The sequence below is a fragment of the Chenopodium album genome, chromosome 10 (assembly GCF_948465745.1).
Source record: "Chenopodium album chromosome 10, dcCheAlbu1.1, whole genome shotgun sequence".
NCBI classification, from domain to species: Eukaryota; Viridiplantae; Streptophyta; class Magnoliopsida; order Caryophyllales; family Amaranthaceae; genus Chenopodium; species Chenopodium album.
The window spans coordinates 54,363,640-54,373,890 of NC_137843.1; the positions used below are offsets into that span (position 1 = coordinate 54,363,640).

Sequence of the window (10,251 nt, forward strand, 5' to 3'; positions counted from 1 at the left end):
ATATGTGAAATGTGACTTTGACATGCAAACATACGATGGCAATAAGATGTTGTGGATTGTGGTACATGAGTTTGAGCCTCACATGGGTCGATATTTAGAAAAATTTGACACTTGACAACATGTAGCTTGTGGCCTGAGCCTAGCTAACCTCAACTCATGGAGGCTCAAGCCATCATGACCCACATTCATTTTAACCTTTGATACCATTTCTAATCGTTTGGGAGGATTTGCTCGAAAGTCTTTCTTAATCACATACATTCAAATTAGTTTAAAGATCGATGACTAATACCGGAGTACAAAACACTACCATCATTAGTCCTTAGTCATTAGCCATGTTATCTCACATACAAATGTTACAATACAATCAATCAAATACGACATTATAAGGTGTATACTCTTTGTGCGAAAAAGTAATTTAAGACAAAAGAGAGTACAAAGTAGTATTAAACTTTTTTTTTTTTTTTTTTTTTTTGAATCTTTAAAAACCCGCAATCAATTGGCCGTGAAATCCTCGTTAACAAGTGTGAAATTCCCAAATTACCCTTCACTCTTTCTCATTCCTCTTCAATTCCCCGCATAATTAATCGCTACATTTCCCTTTCAATCATCATCATCATCAATTCTTCATTTATCTTCATCTTTCATTTTCTCTCTCCTACTTCTTCATCCTCTGAACAAAAATTCTGGAAAAAAAAAATGAGCTACAAAAAATTCGAAATCATCCAACAATTATCTCCATTTTTCATCACTGAAACCACCATTTTCCCCCCAAAATCCCTCTCCTTAAACCCCTTTTTCCCTCCTCCAATTCCCTTCGAAGAAGATGAAGAACTCATTTTCCCAACCCCATTTGACTCAATCTCCGATCTAATCCAGATCGAATCAACCCCATTTTGCTCATCCTTCAAACGAGTCATTCGCCGAGTCGACTCTTCCGAGTCATACCTGAAGAAGATCTCTGACCGAGTCAGCTCGCTCGAGTCGAAGTTCGACCGACTTCTGCTGTTGAAGGAGAAGGAGGAGAAGGAGAAGAAGAAGCAGAAGGAGTTGAAACAGTTGGATAGGAAGTACTCGTTTACGGCTGAGATTAAAGGGGATGTTGAGAAGAAGTACAAGTGGACGGCGGAGATTGAAGGGGATGATGTCAAGAAAGGGAAGAGAGGAGAGAGAAAGTATCAATGGATGACTGAGATTAAAGGGAAGGAAGATGATAAGAGGGTTTACACGTGGAAGGCTACTATTGGTGGTGATAAGAAGAGGAAAGAGATTGAGAAGAAGAAGAAGAAGAATGGTGGTGAGAAGGGATCCTCTGCTACGCGCATTGTTGAGATCGAAGAATCACCTGATCAAAGAGCAGTAGTTTTGCGTCAGGTATATATATTAATGTTCTTTTGTATTATTGTATATGCATTTTGTGTTTGTATGGTTTAATTGAAGTTATGATATAGTAAAATGAGTAAATTATTTGATTTTATTAATTGGTATTTTGAAATGCTGTATAATAAATGATTTTGAAGTATTTTGATGGGTTGTTGTTGATGATTTTATGAATAATGGTGTTGGGTAAACCTAAGGTGAATTACTAGACTATGTAATGTAGGTATACCTGTTTTTGCTGTGTTGATATGGTGATCACTGAGCTTGAAAGTGATGAACTTCGAATCATAGATAAGATATTGAGGTATGTGAACTGGTTTTTGAGATGTTAGAAGATCTTAAGAGGTGGTATATGTAGACTGCAATGCTGTAAAAATGATTGATCTAATAGGGATGTTGATCTCACCAAAATATGATAATGTTAGAGGATTGTGTAGGGTTTTGATTGATTCGTTGTTTATGTCGGCGTTTTGAGTAGTTATTACTTATTTTTGGCAAATGAGAGTTTGGACTAGGAAAAGAGACCTACCTCTAATCATTGATGCAGGACATTGGTGATAACATGTGAACTATATGGTATATGAGTAGAGATGAGAATGTGCTCCTTGTTTAGTTGGTTTCAAGGGGGAAACGAAAGTCATTGTATGGAAATGGAAGAACTTATAAGCAGTGATTTCGATTCCTCAAATTCTCCAATATATTTTATACCTCTGTTTAGCAATGCATTTTCTTGTGCTTAGGGCTGATTTATCCCAGTGATTCAAAATGAGATAGCGACTTTAGGTCCTCTGGTCAATTTGAGATTTTGGTTTAACTCTTCCTTTCCAATTTTCTAGAAATTGTGTAAATTTTGCATAAGTAGCTTCATATAGCATCGAAAGGAAGGTGTTTCTACTGTTAGTATATGCGATACCTGCTAACAAAAAGTTTTCTGATGTTGGTTTAACAAACTATTCAATGTAAGTTAATGTCTTTGCAAATTCAATAATAGCTCTTTTTGAGCTTGAGTTGTAATCACCTTGGAGTATTTGACTATTTGGTACATGCATATTACTACTATGAATGTATGGATATCAGTCATATCACATGGGTCAGTGAATCCACCTCGGAAAAGTAATCTGTAAAGGACTGGTAAACAATCATATATGCTCTGTAGGTGTCCAGCTCCTGGTGTTCTCATGGTGACAGATCCTACGTTGTAGAAATCTCAAATGAAGTACGGAGTAGTAATTTAAATTCCTTGAGTGTTACTATTTACTCATTGCTAGTCTCATGTTCTGTTTTGCTGTTTTTATTATTATTTGTTCTTAAATTTTGGACCTCTTTCCTTAAACATGGTGCTAGTTCTTTTGATTGGAATTTGGAAATCTTATACTTTTGTTGTATTGGTGCCAGGCTTTTGCCAAAAGAGCTGCCAATAGCAAGGGAAAAAAGAAAGAACTATCACCCATGGATGCTGCAGCTTTGATCCAGTATAGCTTCAGGGCTTATCTTATTCGTAGATCTCAGGCCCTTCGTGCCCTTCGTGAGCTGGCAATTGCAAAAACCAAGTTGAAGGAACTCAGGGCTATGTTCCACAACTTCTCCTACCGTAGCCGTGTTTCCCGTGATGCTGAGGAGCGTCAAAAGTTCTCGGAGAAAATTATCGTTCTGCTCCTCACTGTGGATGCTATCGAGGTGAGAACTTGTTTCACTCGTAGTCGTAGTACCTTGGTTGGTTAAATCTTTTACCTTCATGTAAATCTGCCTCCACCTTATCTGAATATCTAACCAGACCAATCCAAAAATTTAGGTTTGAAGGTGATAAGGTGATTATATATCCAGAAACTGATTTTCATTTGATATAGAGTCTTGTGCTATGAAAAAATGGATATCTTTGAACCAACTTGACACTATTCTGGAAATTTAGGTTTCAAAAATGATTCTGTACCCCCAAAAAACCAATATGAGACCCTTAACTGAAAGTCAGAAATCATCCCGAGTTCTGATTTAATTTGACATGTCTATCCTTTTATCTTATCTACATTCAATGTAGGGGGTACGCCTCACGCTAACCTATCTTTTTTTCAATGCTCAGGGAGTTGATGTGATGGTGAGAGCTGCAAAGAGGTCAATGGTTGATGAGCTGGAGGCAATGCTTGATGTGGTGGAACCCCAGTCTGATGGGAAATCACTTTCCATGAGGCGAAGGACCTTCGACATGCCTAGTGGTACCATCCAAAAGGAAATTGCAGAAGGTGTTGCCCAGGTAGTCCAAATGCTTGATGAAGAAAATGGAACCTTTGAGGCGTGCGTATAAAGAAGTTGACTGCACGCATAAAAGCATGTTATTCAGCTGTGTTTGTTGTTGTATGACTTGTATCTTGGTTAATTTAGGAGGTTAGAGTATGCAGTCTGGAAACATTTTATATTAAGCGGCTTGGTTCTTAGGTGTAGCGTAGTATGTATTCTCGAGAGGATTTCCCTACCGATTATTCATGTACTATTGAGCATATGAGCTTACTGTTTGGGGATGATGTTGAAGTTTATGTGATCTGGGTTTTATGCAAGTATTGATTTGGTGAACCCTGTTACTGCCTTTACTAATATTTCATACTCGTACTACGTATCCTTTTTGGCTTTTGTTCCGGAACTTGGAGTATGAGGTTTAGTACTTTAGTTGAGCAAAAAAGGAAGCTCAGATGCACACTTAGCTTCTTCTGGAATATCAGAAGATGGTGGCAGACCCTAAGTTGCCACATTGTGCTCAGAATTCATCACAGCTTCACACATTTTTTTGCACCAGCCGGGAATCGAACCCGGGTCTGTACCGTGGCAGGGTACTATTCTACCACTAGACCGCTGGTGCTAGTAGTATTCAATTGTTTCCATTAAATCAGCATCTTATACGATCAATGAGCACTGACCACTCACATTTTCCTTTTAAGTGAGTAAGGGCTTGTTCTCATTGACTGAACTCTAGCTGAACTGAACTGAGTTGAGCTGAACTTATTAATTAGTGATTTTTAACTACGGATTAGTGATCTTTGATTATTTATTATTATACATATGTGTATATACAAATATACATATAAAAATATTTAAGAAAAATATACTATATAATTAAAATATTTATGAATAATATATTAAAAACATGAAACCTAAAACATTTTAAAAACATATACTATTTAATTAAAAAAATAAAATATTATTATGACAAAAGAACACAAGACACTTTGTAAAAAATTATCACAATTTAAAAAAAAAAAAAAAAAAAAAAAAAAAAAAAAAAAAAAAAAAAGAAGAAGCTGGAACGAAATTAAACAAAGCCAACCCCCCCCCCCCCCAATTGTATACCACTCTCTTTATTATTCTAATTAATACAATGTTATTATTAATTATTATTATTATTATTAATTATTATTATTATTATTGTCATTGTTGTAATAAGAGCTTAAAAGAATAAAATTTGGCTTTATATCATTAGCAATATCATTAGATATAAACTGAACTCAACTGAGCTGAACTGAACTGAAAATAAACGTATGAGAACAGACCCTAACTACGAGTAACATTTTATGATAAAACAAACAAACTAATTAGTAAGAGGGTGGTATAAAGGAGTAACTTTATACTCCGTAACTTCTAAATAAAGGGATGAAGAAAAAATAAACGATATAGGTACTACTAAGGGTCTCTTCACTTCAGCTTCAGTTCAGTTCAGTTCAGCTCTTAATTTCTTTCACTCATAAAATATTCATTTTAGTTGTATTCAGTTCAGTTCAGCTCCAATTAGTTCAGAAAATGTGAACAAGCCCTAAGTTGTGGTAGTAGAATAATATTGTGTATGATAATGATTTTAACTCTACTCAAGAATAAAGATGACTATAGTAGTATACTTTTAAAGGAAAAAGCTACTCTATATAAGAAGTTAAAAGTGGAAATAATAGACATTAAACAAACATTTATTACACCGACTTAATGGTAAATTGTCGATAGATTCCCAACTTAATAATAAAAAAAAAATCTTAAATACTTATAAGAGTTGCATATATCATTACCCTACTTCTAAAGCCTATAGTTATACTATTACGCTGTGAAATTGCCTCACTGATATCGTAATTGATACTTCGTATTATAAATGGTTGATCTAAAATAATTTCAATGGTACACTAATTTTCGAAATCTAAAGTAGCATAATGTGAGCCAATTATCTTTTACTGTAGTACAATTAAAACCATTAAGCTCTTGTTATGCAACAAAACTTACACAGTGTTATCCCTTTATAACCCCTCTTGAAAAAGAAGAAGCGAAAGTCATGAAAATCAATTAATTGCAACACCTTGAGAAAAACGGGATCTTTCGTCTTTGAAGAAGCTTCCAAGTCGTTTTCTTCTGACTAAGCATTATGTTGTTCAATTCATCCATCCACTTTGTAAAACAAAACTATTTCTTGGTTACAAAGGCATGAATATGAATGCATGATGCTCATGTCATCTTCATATGTCATACTATACCTCCGGACGCTGCATTTAATTTATGGATCTCCTAAAGTCATCGCCCAATATTTAATTAAGGGGCCTAGTTTATCTTTGTAATAAACAAAAATCATTTATGTAGCAGTATTTCTGTAAATAACAAACTCAACAAAATATGTCAGTTAGCTTGACATTTTCGTAAATAAATCAATATTATATGTGGGACCTGTTTTTAATAAAAGTTAGTTGATTTATTTATAAAAATGTTACTCCGTAGTCCGTACTAGATAAACACTTTTTTTTGTTTTAATAATGAAGATGAACTTGTTTATTCTCTATCAAATCAAATAGTCAAATAGACCATTCATATAATCATGTTATTGTACTTCCTAATTTTCCTGTATCTTACTTTTCAAAATAAATAAATAAAATAAAATAAAAAATCATGTTATTCATGAGTTTATGATCCCTTTTTTCAACTTTTGGACTCTTCATTATCATGTGATCAACTCTAGTTCATTAATTTTGTTTTAAATTAGATGATTCATTAGTCGTTACCACCTATAATAAATGGTTTATTTGTAGTCAAAATTCTAGATGCTGGTATGTCACGCCTCACGCTAACAATTTCACTAGGTAGTTGAAAATCAATTCATGAAAAAATTAGTTGCACAACTAAACTCTTACAATTGATTTTACTACAAATAGTAAGTGTTTGCCAAACAACACTTAGGGCCTGTTCTCTTCCGTTGAAATTCAGTTCAGTTCAGTTCAGTTCAGTTCACTTCAGTTCAGTTCAGCTCAGTTCAGTTCAGTTCAGTTCACTTCAGTTCAACTCTTATGTCTAATGATATTGCTAATGATATAAAGCCAAATTTCATTCTTTTAAGCTCTTATTACAACGACGCAACAAATAATAATAATAATAATTATTATTATTATTATTATTATTATCAATAAATAATAATAATAATAACAATAATACTAATAATAATAATCAATAATTAATTATAATAATAATAATAATAACAATAATTAATATTAATAATAATAATAATAATAATAATAATATCGATACAATTCATTGTTCAAATGGTTCTATTTTTTTGATACACATTTCTATTGTTAATCTTATTGAGAAAATTAGAGTACTACACAACTTAAACTAATTTTCATAGTCAGTTAGTTCTTCGTCTTCTTCTTGTCCACCAAGCTCCTCCATTACCTCGGCATTCCTCTGAACTGACTCCCATATCTGATCAGTTATTTCTTGTCGGACAATATCCATAGCTGCTTTTCTGCTAGGATCGTACATAGTATGATCTTCTCTTCGCTCCATGACTTCAACTAGGTGCGTGAATGGAATCCCTAGTATATGTGTTTAAAATATTTAGAGGTTTCAAGTTTTTAATATATTTTCCATAAATTTATAATTATATTATAAATTTTATAATTATGTCATATGAAATAGTACATTTGTATATACACATAGGTATAGTAATATATAATCAAAGACCACTAATCCGTAGTTAAAAATCACTAATTAATAAGTTCAGTTCAGTTCACTTCAGCTCAGTTCACTTCAGCTCAGTTCAGTTGATTTCAGTCAATCAGAATAGGCCCTTAAACTAGTTATTAAACACACACTTTGTAATAACCAACACCACGTATTTTGATTGTAAAAAAAATAAAATAAAACATGTATTTACAACTGGGAATTTGGTTCCAAATAAATCATGACTTTAGCTAGCACATACGAGTATTACTATACAAGTTTTGAGTTAATTAGAGTTTTCAAATTAATATTTGGTATAATAATATTTGAACTCAAAACTAATACTCCGTATAAAGTACGGAGTAATAAATAAATATGATAAATTATACAATTATAGTCGTCAATTGTCATTGATGACACAAATGGTTAAAACAAATAAACTTTGACAAAACTATATAACTATAATTACATTGATTTGATTTCTCCTACTTCCCAACTACAAAAATGAAAAAAAGGGAAATTTCTTTAGAAGTAACATTGATCAATATAGGTAGCGTATTTCATGCCCAAATAGAATTATTCAAATAAGGAAAGCAATAAAGTCAAAATCATGAATGTCATTTATAAATAAAATTACCATTAATTATTTTGTTTAAAAGGAAAAGAAAAAAGAGAATTTAGGTGGGGTGGTAAGTTACCAATATGGCAGATTGGCAATACATCCTTAAAAAAAATAATAAAAAAACATTTAGGGTTGAACAAATCTAATTTCCTGACTATGTTCATTCTTTACTGCTTCTAACAAAAATATATATATATATATGTTTATTCTATACTGTTGACCAGTTGTTAAGTCTTCAATTGTTGGCTTTCATGGAACTTTCCTGTGCTAGTTTTCTTTTCTTTTTGTTTTTTATTAAGTCAAGAAATTTTTCATTATTGGAAAAGGCAAAAATGACTCTAATTGTACTCGAAATTAGCACAATTTCTATGTTACTTCTAGAGTAACATGCACAAGGTACTCCAAGTTTGTAAAATTTATGTTATTTTGATGTGAACTTTTTATTATTTTAATTTACATGTATATTATTTTGAAATAAGTACATGTTATTTTTTACTTACATGTTTATATATATATATATATATATATATATATATATATATATATATATATATATATATATATATATATATATATATATATATATATATAACATGTGTGTTTTATACTTGCTTGCTGTGTTTTTATACATGTTGAAATAAATAAGTAAATAACATATTACTTTAGGATGTGTTCAATTCACTTAATTTTTACTTATCTGAACTTATTATCTTTTATTACAACTTATTTTAGTTATAGATTAAACTTGGTAGCCCTATTAACCCTTATTACAACTTATCTAAACTTATTTTTCCTGAACTTATCTTATGAACTTATTAACCCTTATCTAAATTTATTAACCTGGAAATAAGTGGAAATAAGATGAACAGAATTGGGCCTTAGTAAAATAACACAAGGTTTAAGCAAAATAACATAAAGTTTAGGTAAAATAACTCAATTATAATTAGTAAGGAGTATCATGATGCAGGAGTATATAATACTAACTCCGAAATTAGATGATTTGAAATTAATCTATATCGAAATTTCGTTATCGGACATAATCTAATCCGAAAGAATATTTTGAGTAGGAGTTGCTACAGGTGCTACTCTGTATTAATGAATATTCAAAAATGGAGATAATAATCATGTAATCAAGATTCAAGACCTCTATTAGAAAAATTACACAAAAATTTTAATATATAGCCGGGGTATACATTGCGTATGTGCAGTTGTGCACTCAACTACTTAAGAATAGTGCTTTAGTCATTTAAAATGAGCAAAAAAATATTAAATGAGTAAAAATTGTTGTTGCGTATCCAATTGTATACTAGCTCCGATTTTTTTTAATTGCAACTTTGAAATATTTTATATCTCACAAATAATATCCTAAAATTGTAACTAAAAAAAATCGAAGGTAGTATAATTTTTTAAACTTACGATATATGACAATGAGGAGTGAGGAACATATGAGTATGTGACATGTTATAATCTAAGAGTGATATTTTCATATTTATTTAAAATTGTACTCCGTAAAAAACACGAACCCATTAAAAGAAATACAAAATACTTACAAAAAGTTTGGTGTTGTGAAAAAAAATTGCGCATTAAACATTTCAACTTTGATATTAGGTTACGTTTGAGCCTCGAGTGTCTAAACAACACATATTACTCCACACTTAGATCTGGCAAACGAGTCGTTTGGGTCAGGTACGGCCAGATTGGGTCAATTTTGAGTCCATCAATATTCGGGTTGGTTTAGGTCATTTCGGGTTTTAAATCAGTTTCGGATCAATGGTAATTCGGGTCGAGATGGGTATTGGATCAACACTTCGGGTCGGTTGAGTTTGGTTCAGCTCGGTTTATTTTGGGTAGGGTCAGTCTTCGAGTCCAATTATCAGGTCAAGTTTGGGTCGGGTTAATCGTTGTTTATGTCGATGTAAAAATTTGACCAATAATATATTATAATTACCCATAAGTATGTATAACAATTGAATATTAATAATATATTCATTAGACAATTCCAACGGTACTATATACACAAGATTGTATTGTTTCATATATATATAATCACTATCATTGATTAATTGGTCAAAAATTCAAATTAGATAAAGTGAATAGTCAAACAAATTCAATGTAATACTTAAAAGAAAAAGCTATGAGTAATAGTAATAATAACAATGATAAGTGTTCCTAATCAAATGACAAATAGAACTCTTTATGAATTATGAGTACTAACGCACATTTCAACAATACTATACATACAATACTATGATATTTAATTAAGGTTATATTTGATAAGTGTTTATTTGGATAAAGTAATT

General features: G+C 31.6%; 1 protein-coding gene and 2 non-coding genes across 3 annotated transcripts; 1 reads left to right on the forward strand and 2 right to left on the reverse strand.

The window, feature by feature from the left end:
- Positions 1–589: 589 nt before the first annotated feature.
- On the forward strand, positions 590–3,942 carry LOC145562542 (BAG family molecular chaperone regulator 7-like). The gene is made up of 3 exons (XM_081622851.1): positions 590–1,371; positions 2,773–3,054; positions 3,455–3,942. Exons 1-3 carry the CDS (start codon positions 697–699, stop codon positions 3,674–3,676), a joined length of 1,179 nt encoding a protein of 392 aa, XP_081478977.1. The 5' UTR covers positions 590–696; the 3' UTR covers positions 3,677–3,942.
- A 108-nt stretch (positions 3,943–4,050) lies between these two features.
- Positions 4,051–4,142, reverse strand: LOC145565955 (small nucleolar RNA snoR114). The gene has a single exon (XR_014095303.1). It is a non-coding gene; the product is annotated as a small nucleolar RNA snoR114 (small nucleolar RNA).
- A 12-nt stretch (positions 4,143–4,154) lies between these two features.
- TRNAG-GCC (transfer RNA glycine (anticodon GCC)) lies at positions 4,155–4,225 on the reverse strand. Its single transcript has one exon. It is a non-coding gene; the product is annotated as a tRNA-Gly (tRNA).
- Between the last annotated feature and the right edge of the window lie 6,026 nt (positions 4,226–10,251).

Coding starts and splice junctions, on each gene's coding strand:
- LOC145562542 (XM_081622851.1), top strand. CDS start 697: ATGAGCTACAAAAAATTCGAAATCATCCAACAATTATCTCCATTTTTC. Junction 1,372..2,772: donor GAGCAGTAGTTTTGCGTCAG/GTATATATATTA, acceptor TATTGGTGCCAG/GCTTTTGCCAAAAGAGCTGC. Junction 3,055..3,454: donor TCACTGTGGATGCTATCGAG/GTGAGAACTTGT, acceptor TTCAATGCTCAG/GGAGTTGATGTGATGGTGAG.